General features: G+C 33.9%; 1 protein-coding gene across 1 annotated transcript in view; it reads left to right on the top strand.

The window, feature by feature from the left end:
* Nucleotides 1-20,530, top strand: part of ITFG1 (integrin alpha FG-GAP repeat containing 1) — a 336,928-nt gene that overhangs the window by 1,850 nt on the left and 314,548 nt on the right. The window contains exons 2-5 of the mRNA XM_037815500.1: nt 127-199; nt 6,107-6,252; nt 7,483-7,540; nt 9,406-9,480. Of these exons, the coding sequence (XP_037671428.1) occupies nt 127-199; nt 6,107-6,252; nt 7,483-7,540; nt 9,406-9,480 (352 nt within the window). The remainder of the gene's footprint in view (nt 1-126; nt 200-6,106; nt 6,253-7,482; nt 7,541-9,405; nt 9,481-20,530) is intronic.

The raw sequence follows: 20,530 nt of genomic DNA, 5'->3' as shown, positions 1-20,530 counted from the left end.
TAGATTAACTGGTGTAGAATGAAAGTTTCCTCATTTAGAACAGTACCTGAAAAGCTGCTTGTAACTACTGATTGGATTTCTTACCAGGAAACGTTTTTTTAATGTTATATTATTCACTTCTTTTAGGAAATGATTTAATCATCTTTTTGGCGGACCAGAACGCACCCTATTTTAAACCCAAAGTAAATCTGAGCTTGAGGTAAGTGCAAATGTATTTGTTTCTGCAAAATATTAGTTGTTTGTGTAATGATGGTTATGTAGTAGCTTGTTGGATTGCCTTTGAAATTGGTATTACTCAACTGTGGTATCATGGCACAAGACCACTAATAATGAGGTGGGAGTGGCAAGTAATTTGTTAGGAAAAATAGTATAAGTACCAAAGTTGTGAAATCATTTACTTTTAAAAAAATAAATAAATTTGAATGGATTCAGGGCTGTTTTTACAAAAACACCTGTTATTCCCTTATAGTCTAGTATGCTTTCTAGAATGTGTTGGGAGTTGTCTTTCACCCCAAGTGTGCCTGTGGGAGTAGATCACTCACGAGAGGTTCATCATGTCAGCCATGTATTGGGCAGAAAGTATTGGTGCACAATGGAGAATAGGTGAATGACCTTGGTTCCAACTTTTTTGTTTATTGGCTGATTTAAGGTTGATTTTGAAGGAATTCAGATCAGGATTTTGACATTATCTCAATTTTTAAAATGTTGCTCTTATTTGAGTTCTTTTATATGACTGACAATGCTTGAAACAGTGACCCTAAGTGATAATGAGCCAATACTATTTTAAAGCTATAGAATGCAGCATTTATTACTGTCAGAGCTGAAGGAGAAAGAGATGGGTCAGTGCAGGCTAGAGTGGCAGCTTCCACTGGAGTGATGGGACTTGAGCTTGACTTTAGGGTGAGTAAAATTTAGGTGGGAGAATTCAAGTTTGGGGACACAGCATTTGCAAGGGATGGCAGTAGAAAAAACATGTTGTGAAGAGAAGGCCAGAAGATATGGCTGGCAAAAGTGAGGGTACACTTTGTAGAGTTATGAGCTAGGAAGAGGAGATCAAGGCAGACTAAAGACCTTCATAAATGTTAGAGAGTTTGAACTTGATCCCATGGGCAGTGGGGAATCAGTACAGGTTCTTGTGCAAAGCAGAAATAATGAAAATGGTATTTTAGGTTAATTTACTTGTTATGTGCAAAATGAATTTGTGTGGGTTAAGATGAGAGACTGCTTGTAATGCTATTATTAAAGTCCTTATACGGGGTGGGTGGTGAGTGATGAGTGCCTGGACTCTACAATACTTTAAACATGGATAGATGTAAAAAAAAAAAAAAAAAAAAAAAAATTGGTTTGACTAGAACATTGAGAGTTATAAATGGATAAATAGAAAGGTATTCCCTTTGAGAAATTTATGTGGTTACTGGATGTCAGCATGCTTGGAGTGGAGAAGGAACAAAAATTGATAAATGTTACATACAAGAAATAAACTAACTGCATAGAAGTGGTTTTTCTTAGAAGATAAGAAGTTAAAGAAAGAGGATATAAAGGGCTTGGGTTCTGATGGTTTAAAAAAGATTCCAATTAATTAATGCAATGTTGACTGTTTTATATATTTTACAAATTTAGAAACTTTTGGTTTTATTTTCCTAAAAATATTTTTCAAAGTAAAAATAACTATCCTTCATCCTTTTCTGACTGCCCCCCTCCCCTATTTCTTTCTCATATGCAACGAACTTTAAAATGTTTAACTCTTTCTTCTGGCGTTTATTTCCTTATTTTTAAATAAATATTCTTTAATTTCTTTGAGTTATTTTTAAAATCTTTATCTCTTGATTTTTTTTGTCAGCATAGGGAAGGATTTAGCATCTTCATCATCCCAATATAGTTACATCATAATCTTTAGTTAAAATAATAATCATTGTTTACATTTTGGCCATGTAAATTCTGTGTACTTCAGACCCATTTAGTGTACAATATTTTATTTCTCATACGGTTTTTCCTCCCTAGAATGAATGGTTGCTTTTTAAAAAATAAATTGCATAGTTTTCTTGTACATATCCTTAATTTCTTTGCAAATGTTTCAACATATCTGCTATGTACCTGTCATGCATTTTTGTTTTCCCCAGTGGATCATCTGCACACTACTACCGGATCTGGATTCACTTTTAGGCCTTCTTCCAAGTTATTATTTGAGGAGTTTCACTTTTCTGTTCTTTGCTTGGTCCCTGTTTCTTGTGTCTTTCCTAATCCCCTGTTTCTTACTTCCTGTGTCACCTTATTTCTTCATTTCCTCCTTCATTTCACTGGAGTGCATCCTTCAAGAAATTCATGAGAAAGGATGCATGATAAGTCCTCACATGTCCAAAAACATTTTGTACTCACTGACTTTTTTCAGTTTGGTTGACTTATGGTCTTTTGACTTTCTGGATTGCTGTTGAAAAACCCAATGCCATTCTTTCTCCTAGCCCTTTGAATATGGCTTAATTTATTTTTGATTTTGAAAGTATTAGAGTCTCTTCTTTAAGTCTTTTGTTATGAAATATTATAATGTGCCTTGGTGTGGATTACTTTCCATTCATTATCCTGTCATTTGGTGGGCCCTTTAAAGCTGTGGGTTTTTATCTTTGGGGTCTGTAAAATGTTTTTATATTATTTCTTTCATCTTATTTTGGTGGTACTCTCTTTATTATGAATTCCTGTTGCTTGGTTATTAGACTGCCTGGCTTCATCCTTTCTTCTTTTATTTATCTGTTGTTTTTTTGTTTTTTTTGTTTTGCCTTTGAAGTCTTCTATTGAATATTTTATATCATCTGTCATATTTTTAGTTTCCAAGAGCTTTTCTTTGTTCTCTTATTGTTCTTTTCTCTTAGCATGCTGGTCTTTTTTTTTTTTTTTTAAGGGATTACATATGTATATAGCAAGATATAAAATTTGTCATTTTAACCATTTTTAATTGTACAATTCAGTGGCTTTAATTACTTTTACAGTGTTGTACTGCCATCTCCACCATCTTCCATTAGTAGTGTTCTTTTTTTTTAATTAAATTCATTTTATTGTGATAGATTCACATACCATACAGTCATCCATGGTATACAATCAACTGTTCATAGTACCATTATGTATATATAGAAAAGTAAAAAAGAACATCCACATCATCCCATGATCATACTTTCTTCTCTTATCTATCCAAGAATAGTCTCGAAGTTTTCTTGAGTTGCCTCCATTACCTCTGTTTTCATCAGGTTGATTACTATTTGTTTTATCTCTCTCCAATATTCATAATTTTCTTCAAAAGGCAAGTGTCTATTGATAGTTAAGAGTAAGTCACTACAGTGGATTGTATACCATGGATGAGTGTGTGGTGTGTGAATGTATTTCAATAAAACTAAATTTAATAAAAAAAAAGAGTAAGTTACTAAAGAGCTCATTGCATGGATGGGACCTCTCTACGTTTCTTGCCCCCTAGGTATATTATTGGCTGGCTGGCTGGCATTCTAGGAATAGGGTCGGGGCAAGGGTCAAACTGTTCATTTTATAGACTTTCCATTAACTCTGTGCTGTAACTTAAATCCTCAATGCCTGACACTCTCCAGAAAATAAATCTCTTTGTTCTTCCTTAGTGAGCCTATAGGAGATGGGACTGCTTTTCAGAATACAGACTTAATTAAACCTGCTTTGTGCTCTGTGTCTCACTCTCGTCTTCCCTATTTTTGATGACTCCAAATCTGATCCTCTCAGGGATTCCTCAGGAGAAAGCAAACCTTCTTGACCCTTTTTTTCTGGACACTTTAGCTTATAATTTCCTTGCCCTACTAAATCCATTAGCATGCTTGTATCTACTGTCTCTTTTTGTGATCTCTTTGTCCTTGATGGTTTACTTTTTTTTTTTTTTTTAATCCATATCATTTTCTTTGAAGGAAAAAGAGATAAATGTGTGTGTCAATCTGACATCTTTAAAATCTTCTTATTTTTACAACCATGAAGAAACTAGGCAATTGGTTAAATTGCCATCTAATCCTTTTGTAATATCCTTCCATCTATTTCAGGGTATATATTGCACCAATCCTAGATGTATTTGGGCAGATTTCACTGCCTGTAGGGGACACACACACACCATCACACACACACACACTAGTTACAGTTTGCTACATAGTAGCATGTGTGGTTAGTATAGTGCATCTTTTTTCTCTTTTTTTTTATGGTGGAAAAATATAAATAACTTAAAATTTACCATTTTTAAGCACACAATTCAGTGACATTAAGTACTTTCACAATGATATGTAACCATCATCACTATTTGCAGAACTTTTTCATGATCCCAAACAGAAACTCCAAAACCATAAAGCAATAACTGCCATTTCTCCTCCACCTAGCCCCTGGTAAATGCTGATCTACTCTGTCTCTCCAAATTTATTTATTTTGGATATTTCTTATAAGTGGAATAATACAATATTTGTCATTTTGTTACTGGCATATTTCACTTAGCATGTTTTCAAGGTTTGTTCATGTTGTAGTATGTGTCAGAATTTCATTTCTTTTTTATGGCTGCATAATATTCCATTGTGTGGATATGCCCCATTTTGTTTATTCACTCATCTGTTCGTGGACAGTTGGGTTGTTCCTACCTGTCAGCTGTTGTGAATAATGTTGCTGTGAACATCGGTGTGCAAGTATCTGTTTGGGTCCCTGCTTTCGATTCTTTGAGATATATAAAGGGTAGAATTACTGGATCATTCTGTGTTTTACATTTTGAGGAACTGCCAAACTTTTCCACAATGCTGCCCCATTTTATATTCCCACCAGCAATTCACAAGGGTTCCACTTGCTCCACATACTAACCAAACACTTGCTGTTTTCTGTTTTGGTTTTTTTTAATAATAGCCGTCCTACTGGATGTTATCTCACCATTTTTAAAGATAGGGTATTTTCCTTAGAAAGGTTAAAGTATTATTGGAATTCTTTGAGGAAACTGGCATCACCAAAAATATTTTACTGTAATGATGATCAATTTTTGAAGCCAACACAGCTGTATTTGAAGGTCAGCTATTCCATTTGAAATCAATTTAACTCTGGAACCTACTTAATTACTCTGAATCTAGTCCATTAATTGGGAATAACAATTTCAGTGGTGAAGGTTAAATGAGACAATAGATATTAAGTGCTGCTTAGTAGGGCATAATAAGTAGATGCATCATAATAAAGCTATAATTATATATATATTTTTAAGCTGTGCTTTCTGTGCTTTAACCTTTAACACTTTCAGTATTTTCCTTATTTCACTTTAAGTAAAACCTATGTATATGTACTTTTAGATTCTTGATGCCATTTAGAAAATAATGATCCATAAGTCTAATTGCAAGTCAAACATGCTAACTTGCAATTTGCTTTAAATGGAATTCAGTATAACTTGAATTTAAGACCTATTTTTTGGTTGAGATACTCAAACATCATTATGACAAGACTTCAGAATATTTTGTTAAGTTTTCAAAGTTAATAAATAACTTTGGAATCATTTTATGGTTAAACATATAAAATTTGATATGTATGTTTGAGTAGTTTGGTATTACTAGGTTTGGATAAAAGACCTTATTTTTCAAGTAGCTTCCGCAGCTTTCAGAAATAAGATGATTATTTAATTTTCACTGTAAGTTTAGAATCTACAATTAAAATCCAAAATTAAATGTTATGAATAATGTAAAATACTATATTTTAACTAACAAAGTCACAGTGATACCTCTTACTGCTTCAGCAGTTGAGCAAATGAGCCTCTGTTGTAAACACCATGCAAATGCCATGGTATTTTTAATGAAGAAATTAAATAAAAGAACTATATTAGCCAATACTTGACATAAAACCACCCTTCTCTTACTATATTTCAGATTTATCTTGTTTCTTTAAGACTACTCTGTGTTCATTCTGAACTCCCCACTCCCTACCAAAGACTTCTACATACATCAAACATGATAAGATACTAAAGAAGAGAATGAAATTAATCACTTCTGTGAACTTTTAACTTTTGCATTGAAAATACCTTTTGTATGGTAGAAATATAGAAGTATCTTTATTATAATTTAACTGGCTATTTTCAAATGCTTTTTTTTTTTTCTCCCAGCAATCACAGTACATTGATAACCAGTGTAGTTCCTGGGGATTATGATGGAGATTCACAAATGGATGTACTTCTGACGTATCTTCCCAAAAATCAAGTCAACAATGAATTAGGAGCTGTTATCTTCTGGGGACAAAATCAAACATTAGGTGAATTTATTTGGAAAATTTTTAATACTTATCATTAGATTTTGAGGGAGTGGGGTGGGGAATGCCTGTTTATTTTTAGGTAAATATGACAAAGACATTGTCCTGGAATCTATTCAAAAATAGTTTTTGAGTGTCAGTAATTGTACACACAAACATTTTTACAACAGTTCACTTTCTGATTTTTATTTTTCAACCCAGAACCAGTCTATAATCAAATGCAGAGAACAAAATACACTCTTGTTAGCTTAGGGAAGAAAGATAATTTTTACAGAGTTTTAATGGCTTTATTGGAATGGCTAAGAACAGACTCCAGGGTAAACTTTCTCAACCTATCCCCAAAACCATCAAGGAAGCTGCTGCCACTTTTACTATCAGAGAGTGTGGCCAGCTGCCTAACAGCTGCCAGAATGACACTGTGCCTGCTATGACTAACCAGCTACATGAGTGCCTTCCACCCATCTCTTGATACAAATTTGGTGATCAGACACTGAGACAACCTTCACTCACTTCTGCCTTCCGAAATTCACAGTGTATTTGACGAGCAAAACATGAATTATATTCAGAATCTCAGGTGCAAGTCTATCGAGAAATGCTGTTTTTTGTTTCTAGTCTGTATCAAAAAGGTTAAAGTAGAGGTTGAGAGCCAGTCTACCATTTCCAGCCACAAACCTTCAAGTCTTAACAGAAAGGACAATTAATGATACCTAAATGGATAACTTGGTTCATGGAGTCAGATTTTAAAGGGGAAAATAGAATTGTGTTTTCTGCAATATTTGGGAATATAGTCAATAATCTCAATACTGTATACTCATTCAGTCAATAAGTATTTAAATATGGATTACCATGTGCAAGATGTTACTTGTATATAAGCATGAACATTCAGAGTCAGGTAGTATTATACATATTGACTTGTATACACCAAAATCTTGTTAGTTGTCAGTTTCTCTAGTGTTAAATTATGTATAGAGAAGGCTTATGTAAGGGATTTTCAGATTGAAGCCTCAAAAGAAAGTTAATGTAATGCCAGTCTTTACTACAGAATGGACCCTTCCAGCAGTTTACCTTTACAAATCCAATTAAATTAGATTTATGGTGTCAGGTTAGTGGTACTAGTTGGAATAAATTAGAGACGAATCTTAAAAACCATAAAAGAATGTTTTCTCCCAAGTGTACTTACCAAAAAATAATATGAAATGCTGTGTCTAATTTATTTATTTTCTTTCTTTACAGATCCTAACAATATGACCATACTCAACAGGACCTTTCAGGATGAACCACTAATTATGGAGTAAGTGTGTGCTTGCTTCCCTTTGAGTTATTTAAACTTGTAAACATAAAATCTTTCACATAAAAACTACATTGATAAGTAGTATTAAAGCTAACTTCATTCTCCCTTAAGTGATAGGGGCCTCTACTCTTTTTTTTTTTCTTTTTTCTTTTTAGATGTCATTTATTGAGATATATTCACACCCGTATAGTGCATTCAAATCAGTGGCTCCCAATATCATCATATAGTTGTGCCTTCATTGCCACAATCAATTTTAGAACATTTTCATTACTCCAAAATAAAGATAAAAATAAAAAGAACCTCCAAAACATTCCATAACTCTTTTATATATATATCTATATGCATTTTATCTTTATGTTCTTACTCATCTGCCCATATACTGGGTAAAGGGAGTGTCAGTCACCAGCTTTTCACTATCACGCAGTCACACGATAAAAGTTATGTAGTTATACAGTTATCACCAAGGATCAGGTCTACTGGATTACAGTTCAACAGATTCAGGTATTTCCTTCTAGCTATTCTAATACACTAGAAACTAAAAAGTAACATCTATATAATGCATAATACCTCCAGAGTGACCTCTCAACTCTATTTGAGATATGTTAGTCTCTGAAAATTTATTTTGTTACATTTCTTTTTCCCCTTTTTGCCAAGAAGGCATTCTCAATCCCATAATGCCAGGGCCAAGCTCATCCCTGGGAGTCATGTAACACGTTACCAGGGAGACTTACCACCTGGGAGTCATGTCCCATGTAGTGGGGAGGGTAGTGAGTTTATTTGCAGAGTTCGCTGAGAGAAAGAGGCCACGTCTGAACAACAAAAGAGGTTATCTGGGACCTCTACTCTTGATGTTGGGATATTTATTTATCATGATAAGAGGAAAGAGAAAGATGAAATTCAGTATTTCAGAAAAAGTTTGTGGTTTTGTTTCAGTTACTTGGTGTGAATCCATTATGGATCCATGTTGATTGTAGCCATGCAGATTTTCATGAATTAAGATAATTGTTTTGGGGAAAAACTACTAGTGCTTGATTAACAGATATAAAGGATACAAGAGTTCCTCCAAACATTTGGAAAGATTTCCATATTAAGGAGAAATTTTTGTCCTTTTTGCAAATCTCCATTAGTATTATCATTTGTTTCCTCAAATAGACTTATAGAAATTTCATCCAAATTTCTTAATAGGATACTTTGATAATAAAGTAGAGATCATTCTTGGGATTAAAATAATGTATGACCACATTCTTATTTCTAGTGCTGCTTTTCTTACAGTTACATCACTAGGTCAGTGGCCATTAGAAGTCTGAGCTATAAATTCATGGATTAATCTTCTTAAGGGCATTCAGCTTGATTTCATTCATAGCTGGGTATTTTTTCATTGTTATCACAATATTCAATGGTTAGTAGGGATTTTTATACCAGCTAGCAATTAATTTTTTGGATTATTTCTCCTGACATTCAAGATCAGATAAATTATGTAGAGGTTACAGACAACCTCCAAATCTCACAACAGAAATGTGTTTCTCATTTTCATTCCGTGTCCATTGTGGGTGAGGGATAGGCCATCAGTCAGAGTCAGTTTGTCAAAGATTCCTCCATCTTCATGGATGGATCATCTGAAATACATGTTCTTCTTGTTGACACAGCAGCCTTAGGTGGGGCTTGAGGGTCTAGTAACAGAAATTAAATGCTTTGACCTGGAAGTAACATGTAACTTGTGCTCACATTTCATTAACTATAACTAGACATTGGTGAACGTTGTTATGTCTACCACATCTTCCAAAAGTTTCTTTTCTTTTAAAGCTAAATGAGAAGTGAAAACTTCATAAAATAACTGCTTAAAGTCTTCAATGTTTTCTTTTCAGTTTTAATGGTGATTTAATTCCTGATGTATTTGGTATCACGAATGAGTCTGACCAGCCACAAATACTATTAGGAGGGTGAGTAAATATGATTAAAACCATATAATTTATTTAATGTACAATTCCTGCTAAAGGAGCTGTGTGTCTATGGAACTAATTGCTTAAATCACTGGAAAAAAATCCAGCTCATTAGAAATCCTTTTCCTTAAATATTTTTAAAAGGGCATATGTTCAACAATTTTGATTTGCTCTGCATCTGCTTTCTATGTAAATCAAACTTAGCCCCATTATCCCCTTTGGATTTAGAGATATAAACTTTATGGGTCCCCATTTAAATATTGGTTCATTAGATTTATTTTTTAATTGAACTTTATATTTTGAATTATAGACTCACAAGAAGCTACAAAAATAGTTCAGAGGTCCCATATACCCATCACTGAGCTTCCTCCAAATGGTGGCATCTGACATAGCCAGTAGTGGTACATTAGCAAAAACAGGAAATTGATATTGTCACAATACAATTAACTCATCTACAGCCCTGACTCAGATTCCACCTTTTTGTTTTGGGTTGTTTTTTTTAAACTGTGGTAACATATAAAACATAAAATGTGCCATTTTAACCATTTTTATACGTACAATTCAGTGGCATTAATTGTATTTACAATGTTATGCTTCCATTAGCACCTTCCATTACTAAAACTTTTTCACACTCCAAAAAACAAATTTTTTTCTATCAATTCAGCAGTAACTGTCAGTTCTCCCTCCTTTAGCTCCTATAACTTCGAATCTATTTTCTGTCTCTATGGATTTTCATATTTAAAATATTTCATATAAATGGAATCAAATGATAATTGTCCATTTGTCTGGCTTATTTCACTTAGTATACTGTTCATCCCTGTTGTGACATTTATCAGAACTTCCTTCCCTTTTACAACTGAATAATATGCCGTTGTATGTATATACTGTATTTTGTTTATCCATTCGTCTGCCAATGGACATTTTGACTTTTATGAATAACGCTGCTACTAATATTGGTGTACAAGTATCTGTTTGAGTACCTGCTTTCAATTCTTTGGGATGTATATCTAAGGATTGAATTGCCGGGTCAAATGGTAAATCTATGTTGAACTTTTTGAGGACCTGCCAAACTGTTTCCCACAATGGCTGCAACCTCTTATAGTCCCACAAGCAATGCATAAAGCTTTCAGTTTGTACACATTGTTGGTAACATTTTCTGTTTGTTTTTACAGCTATTTTAAATTTTTTTATCTTTTTTCCTTTAAATAAACACTCTCCCTTCCCACCTTCAAGCCCACCCCCCATAACCTCTAATCTGTTTTCTGTCTTTGACATTTGCTATTTCTAGTCCTCTGTTACAAGTATTATCATTCAGCATTTGTCGTTCTGTGCCTTGCTTATTTCACTGAGCATATTTTCAAGGTGCTTCCATGTTGCAGCTTGTCTCATACTTCTTTCTTTGTGCCAAATGATATTCCATCGTGTGTATGTACCACATTTTTTTGTTTGTCCATTCATTTGTTGATGGACAGTTGGGTTGTTTCCAACTTTGGCTATTATAAGTAATGCTGCTATAAGCATTGGTGTACAACTATCTGTTTGAGATCCTGTTTTACCTTTCTTCAGGTATATACCTAGAAGTGGAATTGCCAGGTCATATGGTAACTCTGTATTTAATTTTTTGAGGAAGCACCATATTTCTTTCCACAGTGGGTGTACCATTTTATAGTTCCAACAACAGTGGACTAGGGTTCCAATTTCTCTGCATCTGTGCTCACATATATTTTCCATTTTTTAAATAGTAGCTATCCTTATGGCTGTGAAGTGGTATCTCATGGTGGTTTTGATTTGCATTTGTCTAATGGCTAATGATGTTGAGCATCTCTTCATTTACTTAATGGGCATTTGTATATCTTCTTTGGAGAAAGGTCTATTCAAGTCCTTTGCCCATTTTTTTAATTGGGTTGTTTGTCTTTTTGTTGTTGAGTTATAGGAGTTCTTTTTATATTCTGCATTTAAGCACTTATCAATACATAGTTTGAAACATTTTTCTCCCTATAGGTTGTCTTTTTTTTTTAAATTCAGTTTTATTGAAATATATTCACATACCATACACTCATCCACAGTGTACAATCAGTTGTCACAGTGCCATCATATAGTTGTGCATTCATCGCCACAATCAATTCCTAAACATTTTCATTGCTCCAAAAAAAAGATAAAAATAAGAATTAAAAAAAGTGTAAGAGAACACCCAAAACATTCCATCCCCCCATCCAACCCTGTTTTTCATTTAATTTTTGTCCCCATTTTTCTACTCATCTATCCATACACTAGAAAAATGGAGTGTGAGCTACAGAATCACACCGTGTAGGCTACATAGTTATACAATCATATTCAAGAATCAAGGCTACTGGGTTGCAGTTCAACAGTTTCAGGTGTTTCCTTCTAGCTATTCCAATACACTAAATAATAAAAAGGGATATCTCTGTAGTGCCTAAGAATACCCTCCAGTGTGACCTTTCGACCCCGTATGAAGTCTCCCAACCACTGAAACTTTATCTTGTTTCATTTTGCTTCCCCCTTTTGGTTGAGAAGGTTTTCTCAATCCCACGATGCTGGGTCCAGGCTCATCCCCAGGAATCACATCCATCATTGCCAGGGAGATTTACACTTCTGGAAATCATGTCCCATATAAGGTGGAGGGCAGTGGAGTTAGCTGCCTATTGGGCTTAGAGACAGAGATGCCACATTTCAGCAACAAAAGAGGTTCTCTGGGGGAGACTCTTAGGCACAATTATAAGTAAGCTTAGCCTCTCCTTTGCAGTAACAGTCTTCATAAGGGCAAGCCCAAGATTGAGGGCTTGGCCTACCAAATTGGTAGTCCTCAGTGCCTGCAAGAACACCAGTAATAACCCTTGTGGGGAAGTTTAGTATTTCCACATTTTTCCCCAGTTCCTCAGGAGGTCGTGCAAACACGTTTTTATTCTCTGTCCAAGTTACTTTATGATGTATTGGGATTTCACCCTTGCTTGTACCGACCTACCAGATTTCACTTCCCATTCAAAGTTTCATGTGATTATGGTGTTTGAATAAACTGACTGTACAAGTTAAACTATATAATGTGCTACAGAAAATATAGATCCTGCATCAAATAAACAACCCTTCCCTTGGTCTTACACAGAAGTTGAAGTTTTATAACAGTAAGTATTGTCCCTTACCCTTTGGCCTGATTTGCCTTAGTTGCAACCACATCTTTTTTATTCATATCTCCAATTGAAGTCTGAACTCTTTTTCAGCTTTTTTAAATAATTGCTGTATGACGTAATACTGGTATTCATAGCTGCCAAATTCTAGCTCTGAGTCTTGGGTGTCACACAGATACACAAAGTTCCAGAGACCGACCAGGTTATACACAAAGAGCTCAGCATCTCAGAATTTGGAGATAACCATTACAACTCAGGAATAGATGTGATTGCTGTAAGAGTTTACAATCTAAGGACCTTTACAATAAGCATTCCCCTGATAACCTGTGCTCTAAGATTCAATTCTCAGATTTTACACATTATAGTTAGTCCATATTAGTGAAGCATTATAATGTTTGTCTTTTTGTTTCTGGTGTACTTCACTCAAAATGCTGTCTTCAAGATCCTCTCACCTAGTTGCATGTTGTAGTTGTCTTTTTTTATTTTCTTGCTAATTCCTTTTATGCACAAAAGGCTTTAATTTTGATTAAATCAAATTTATCTCTTGTTTCTTTTGTTACTCATGCTTTTGGTATCATATCTAAAATCCATTGCCAAATCCCAGGTCATGGAGATTTGCCCCTACGTTATCTTCTAAGAGTTTTATAGTTTTAGCTCTTATATTTAGGTCCTTGATCGATTTTTAGTTGATTTTTGTATATGGTGTGAGGTACGCATCTTTTCCTTCTTTTGCATGTGGATTTCCAGTTTTTCCAGCAGTATCTGTTGAAGAGACTATTCTTTCCCTACTGAATGTACTGAGCACCTTGTCAAAAATCAGTTGGCCATAATATTTTCCATTTTTTATGATAGCCATCTTAGTGAAACACTAGATTTTTTTAGAGATGGAAGAATTTTATTTAAATAGTATGGATAGCTGAATTCTTGATCAGACCCTCTCTCTTAGTCATGTTAGCTCCTAGACTTTAATTGTTAAACTTTGTTCCATCTTTGTTTTGTTTGTTCAATGAGTAATAATTGTCTGAATTTGTAACTCTCTTCTAAACTCAGGAAACTTGCTATTGTATGCTTTATTCTTGACTAGGAAGTGTGGTAGAACTCCCTCGTTATCCATGCATGCTATTCTGTTAGGAAAACTGCCTGGAACTTTGTAATTCAAAATCTCTGTTACAATTCTTCTGGATTTAAATAAAATGGTCCTCCTTACACAAGAATTCATGATAGCAAGATTTTTTTTGTATGGTACATTCAACTTGGTTAATTTTTTCTGTATCTGATAAGAGAAATTTTAGTTCAGGAGTACATGTTTAGTGTTTTGGCTTTCCTGGTAGTGAATAGGTCTGCCTTCATGAGTGTGTCTTCCCAGGTACTTGGAAATCTAATTCTGTGTTTTGGAAAAGTAGTGACTCTTTATGATTAGTTTTTGAAATATGATTGAAAGGCACATAGATGAGTAAATTGTCTAAATTTAAGGTATTCTAAGAAAAAACTATCAGATTTCCTGTCACTTTTTCTGAAAGTTTTCAATAAAGAATATGGATGTTTTGATGATTGTCATAGTGAACTTTGAAAGAATTATTGTGAATCTTGTATGAAACCCTGTTTTTACCCCAAAATTTAAAAAAATATATCTAAAAAAGAGCCTGTGCAGTCTACTTCTAACATGGCAGGCCCCGCTGTTTTGCCTTCCGTTGGGACTTCTTGGAAAACTGTCTTTTTTTTTCTTCTCTTGAAAAACAGACATGTATGTTATTGAGAAGGGTGACTTCTGCCTGGTTTATTTCATAATTATCTCTAATTTAGTAAAAAAATTACATGGAATATCTTCAATATGATATAGTTTGACCTTTAGAAATTAAAACTTGTGAAATCTCTATGGTTGATAATTCAAGAAGTAAAGTTACTCCCTTTGTGGATCTTATACCTAATCTACAAGACAACTATTTCAAATATCATGTGATAGTGTCATAGCTCATTTACTTTTCTGAATTCTATATGAGATGTTTTCTCTGATGCCCCTGACAAAATGCAATTTTTAATAGTTATTCTGCCTAAAGACATATTCTTTTGGGTTTTGTTTACTCTTGAATAGTCTGGTATTTTATGGTGCCTCTCATTTAAACTTGAGTTAACAATAGGGAAGCTAACTATACTGTAATTGACAGGTACCAATCTATGATTTATCCTGATGCCAATATAAAGAATAAAGTTATATAAATTGTACAAATTAGACAAATTATATAAATGTCTGCCAATAACATTGTTAAAATTACTGCACCCTAGCAATATCTTTATGACTCAGTCAACAGAAACCTGAAGAAGTCCCTGTGGGAACAAAGATGAATGTTTTTCTAAAATAAGAAAATGTTTAGGCCGTATCAGTTTCCTAAGCCTGGTGCATAAGTGAGAAAGCCATCAGCTATGACATTTTGGACTGCTTTGAATGACCTCTTTGATGGGCAGCCTAATCTTATTTATCAGGAAATCTAAACTTGCCTTATTTACCAAGAAATATAACCTCTCTTTTGCAACTTAAATATTACTTTACGAGCATGCCAGACCAAGGTTATCATAAATTGAATTTGGCCAGTACCTTAGTTTTATGGGAAACTTGCAGTAATCTTTAAGTAGAGTGTTAAATGCTTCCTAGCTCTGTTCAGGTATTTAAATAGCACAGGTAAAACTAGCAGGACCAGTTTGGCAGGAGTAAAATTACAAATGGCCAACCTAAACAGACAGTGGTAATAGGCAGAAGAGTCCCTTATAATTGGTGCAGTGGTGGTAGTTATCTAAGGGTGACTGGAAGGGTGCTAAATCTTCTGAGGTGCTGGAAATAATTGAAGTGTGTTAAATGGTCAAAGGTGAGTCTTCAGTTTGTGTCTCAACCTCACTTTATAATGCCTTGATACTTGAAATGTGTCGCATTACTTAGAAATAACACCTAGGTATTAAGTGTTGGAGCAGAATTTGCAGAGATGAGGTTATCGTTAATGAGCATTTTCTATAAAAGGGTATATGAAACTAATGTTGCATAAGCATTCAGGATATTGTTTTTAGCATTGAAGTGGAAATACTTCTACTTGTATTTTTAATCAAAGCCAAATCTAGTTCTGGTCTGTTCAGATTTTCTATCACTTATAGGTTGAGTTCAAGCGTATTTTTTGGGCCAGGCCTGGGTTGTATACTTAGAGGTATTAATGTAGGTATGTGACAGATATGTATTTTGCCATATTGGTTTAAAATTTTTGCATTAAATTTTTTCATATAATAACGACACTGAAAGTTTTTAACGGTAAGTTGTGTGGGTGACTTTGAATTCTCCATTATCAGAAAAAAATTCTCTTTTACTTAGATATGGTTACCTACTGTCAATCCAGAAGGAATAAATCTCTATTTTTCTGTTTAACTGTGTATCTTTTCTCACATTTTAACCAGTAACTGATTTATTAAGTCATCCTTCATATTTACTAATTTTGTTGTTTGCTGATGCATTGGAGAAACTACTGCAAATATTTGTCTTGATGATGTCATAATACCATAGTGTCAGTTAAATCTTTCTGTTTAGAAATATGAAAATTAGGAGATTTGAAACACAAAGTAAAACCAAATAATCCTCAAGACAGTTTTAAAAGTTTTTAATCGGTATAGTACTCAAAATCCTAACCAAGAGGTGGCTTTCAGATGGTTCATATTTTCTTTGGCTTTTCCTGGTAGCTCCCTTCCCTCCCGTCTTACATACCATTTATATTTTAACACTACTGTTAAAAGGAATCCATTAGAACTTGAAAAATCAGTATTATGCATCCATTTCCTAAGTTTTGTCTTTTCCTAAAGAAACTTTGCTCTTGGAGATTCATTTGTTCTCTCCGTGTTTGTCGCCTAAAACTTGCTCTTCTCAAAATTAAAAGAAACAGTGAAAACCTTTTGCAGATACCTTACAATTTTATGTACTGTGATTATGTCAAGCAGCATGTCATAGTTACTTAAGGATCCATAATTTTATTTCTTGGAGTCCCACTGGAAGTTTTTGAGGGAGCAAGTAAATGACCAAAGATTCCCTGGTGATATTTCATTGTCCTTTGTTTTATGTTCTGATTGATAGCATTGTATTTAAATATTTTTGTGTGTTTTTTTGTTTTTTATGAATTTTTAATAGTGAAGGTAATATTTAAAACAATGTCTGGAATTCAGCATATTTCATATTTGAATTAACATGCCAAAATTTCATTTTCTTATTTAAGGGGGGCCACTTTTGTTTTATTTCTTTATTATTAGCATGTATATTGAAAAAAGTCAATTTTATAACAAACATAGTTGGAGAAGCCAAGTATATAGCACACTTTGAATAAGATTAGTGTTCCCTATAACTTCAGTTTAGGGTAAAATGCATCAAAATGGTTAATATTTTTTTAAAAATACAGGTTAATAAGTCCTCTTTCATTAAATTCTTATTATATTTTTAAAAAATTATATGCTGTTGAAACTGCTCTACAAATACTTGAGTTTTAGCAGTCTGTAGGTCTGAGCACTGACTGAGCTGAGCAGTAGTGCTGAGCAGATATGTGGTTTACCCGTGGGGCACAGGCTTCTCTGCAGGCTGCCCACTGTTCTCTGCCTGCCCTAGAAGCCAGTGCATGTCTCTTTGCTGAGATATCACTGTTGTATGCCCTATGGAGTTAGGAATATTGAAAAAAAATGAAGGATAAGGCTGAAAGAAAGCTCCACATTTTCTTTTAAGAGAATAAGGTTTTATGCTGAGAGGTCCTTGAGATTATCTGGTGTCACACCTTTGAGTTCAGTTGCCATAGAGAGTGAGCGGTTGATTCATCCAATAATTGTCAAGGTGACTTTGTTCTCCATAGACGTTTCTTTTCTCACTTTTCTCCCATGCTTTCTGCTCCTCAGCATGTCCCTCCAGAGAAGACATATCATGTGGTTGCACAGTTTATCTTTCCTCTGTGAAGCTCAGGGTTGGATGGGGAAAAAGAGGAGAAAGAGAGTCTTAAACAAGGTTCTTTGTTTTTTTTAAATATCTGAGCAACTCTGGGTTTTATACTTTGCATTAGGGTTGTCTCTTTTTTTTTTTTTTTTTTTTTTTTTTCCTCACAGCAGATAGCTTGTGTGATTTAAGAGGCTATTTCAAGGAGATTCCCTGGAGAGGTTAATTCAAAGTTTAAGTGATCACCTCAGCCTAACCAAATGTAAATAAATAGTAGTTCTGGGATTTGAATCTTGATCTGCCAAGTTCTAAAACCATGCACTTTCTTTAATTTCAGCACAGTCATTACCACTGTAATCACAGAAGGCCTTTGGTGCTTATTAGATACGTAAGAGTAGTAAAATAAGGATATTGTGAGTATTTTCACTCCTGACTCAATTGTCCCTTTCTCTCTCCAGTACCAGGATTGATATAATATTCCCTTGGATTGGAGTCAGGAATTTGGGCAGGGCTTGGCTGGGTGATTCTTGTCCAACTGTTATTTGGCTGGGGTCGTTCACTTGGCTGAGTTTAGCTGGTGGTCACGAGGGCCTGGAAGGCCTGAGAAATCTTCATTCATCTGTCTAGTGCCTCAGTGTTCCTTAACATAGTCTCTTTCTCTCTCTCCACTTAACCAGCTTGTCTTCCATATAGCATAGTGGCTGTGTAGAAAAAATAATTTTCATTTGGAGATTGATTGATTTGAACATGAGGACTGGCTTTGTTAATTGGGTTATAAGGCAGACATTTGGCATAAATTGAGTTAAATCTATAGCTTTAAATTTACTTTTTTACTTTCTATTATGGAAACTTTCAAACATATGCAACAGTAGTTTGAATGGGACAATGAATTTGCAAGAAATGTATCTGTCACCCAGCTTCAACAATTATCAGCTCATGGTCATTCTCATTTCTTTCATTACTTTCCCCCCACTTCCTTCTCTTCCAACCCATTTACCCCCTCCCCCAATATTTTTAATCTATAAATATTTCAATATAGATCTATAAAAGATTAGTATTTTTGAAAAATATGTAATCAGAATGTGTTTATCACACCTAAAAAAACTAAGAATAGTTTCTTAATGATAAGATTCCAGGGAGGTTTTGATGAAAATATATTTGAGGCATATGATATTATAGAAACATTTTAATAAATCATATAATATTGGCAAAGATACAGTACAAGCCTATCCCAAACCCTTTTTGAGTCTTTCTGGTGAAACAATTGTGCCTCTAAGAGTAATTTTGGTAACATTTTTTTGGTGTGCTTCTCAGCAAATAGGGAAAGTGAATGGTTCTAATGGCTGTGTTATGCTTCCTTTTACAAATCAGAGATATTCCAATTCTTTGCTTCCAGCAACTTGAAAGAGTGCCTAACTGATAGAACACTAAAAGTTGTTTGGGGTGGTAGGTAAATGAGCACAGAGCAGATCAAAGAATTAAGAATTACTGCAATAATAAAACTTTCATTCCCATCTACCTATTTATATGAACAAGATTCCTTAGCCATTTGTAGCTATAAAAATGAAAAGTAGCAGCATACTTCATGTTGAATCTGTCTCATTCCAGCAATCAATGATACTATTCTAAGGATTAATAAAATAATATTTTTAAAAGCTCTATTCATCTCTTTAAGAAATGAATTCCCAATAAAATTTTATCTTTGGATTAATAAGTTATTTTTTTCATATATTTTCACATATTATATGTTAAGTTATATACTAAGTATATACAATTATACATTGTTTAAATAACACATCCTCAAAGAGTTTTTACACACATTTATAGAAAAAACTAATTTAAAAATTTAATTCGTAAACTAATTTATATATTTTTTTGTATAGAAAGTATGATAGAGTAATCATTCAAAACATTTCAGATATGAAAACATTTTACATCATGATAAAGTTCTGTGAGAGAAATGGAATGGAAGTATGAGTAGAAGAGTAAAAGGGAATTACGTACACTTCCTGAATATTAAGGAAGAAATAGTTCTGTTTTTTTAAACATTTTTTATTGTAGAATATAACATATACATAGAAGTGATGTCTTTCCAAGTGAAATTTCACAAGTAGAGAACAAATTTCAAAGAATATGATAGTTACAGTTCCACAGTTTCAATTATTTCCTTATTGTGAAATAAAACATATATACAAAAAAGGAAATATCTTTCAAAGTATGCTTTAACAAGTAATTGCATAGGAAATTTCCAAAGTTGTTACAAGTTAAGAGTACCATACTTTCCATTATTTTCTTATTCTGAAATATAACATACATACAAAAAGGTGTGATAGCTTTCAAATTACAATTTAACAAGTAGCTATAGAACAAATTTGAAAGGATGCTATGTGTTACAGTTCCACCATTTCAGTTTTTTCCTTCTAGCTATTCTAATGCCTCAGAAACTAAGAAAAAGTAAATTATATAAAGATTCAATATTCATAATCTTTTGTTAAATTCCTTCTTGTCTGTTGCTGCCCCTTCCTCTAGCTTAATCACTTTCCCGATCTTCAGGGATGTCTAGGCAGTAACCACCCTAAGTTGTTCATGAACAGAAGGGGTGTCAACTTTATGAGAAGAGGGGACACTCATCTAGTTGATGTTCTTGAAGAGGCTGTTGCCTCTGGGTTTGGGGACTTAGCAGGGATAGGAGTTCTCTGAAGAATTTAAGTTTCTGAAGAATAAGCTTAGTGAATGAAACCTTTAGAGAGTATCAGATAGGGATTCAGGTATTCTTTAAGGTTTTGGGAATTACTGTTGACTTGGGCTTATCATATTGTGGTTGTTTGGCATATCTAAAGTGAAGCTTACATAGGAGTAACCTCCAGGACAGCCTCTTTATTCTAATTTGAATTCTTTTAACCACTGAAACCTTATTTTGTTGCCTTTCTTTTCCCCTTTTTCGTCAAAAAGGCATTCTCAATCTGTT

Source organism: Choloepus didactylus, chromosome 22, assembly GCF_015220235.1.
Source record: "Choloepus didactylus isolate mChoDid1 chromosome 22, mChoDid1.pri, whole genome shotgun sequence".
NCBI classification, from domain to species: Eukaryota; Metazoa; Chordata; class Mammalia; order Pilosa; family Megalonychidae; genus Choloepus; species Choloepus didactylus.
Note: the sequence above shows the minus strand (reverse complement) of the source record. Positions and strands in the feature narration are given on the sequence as shown.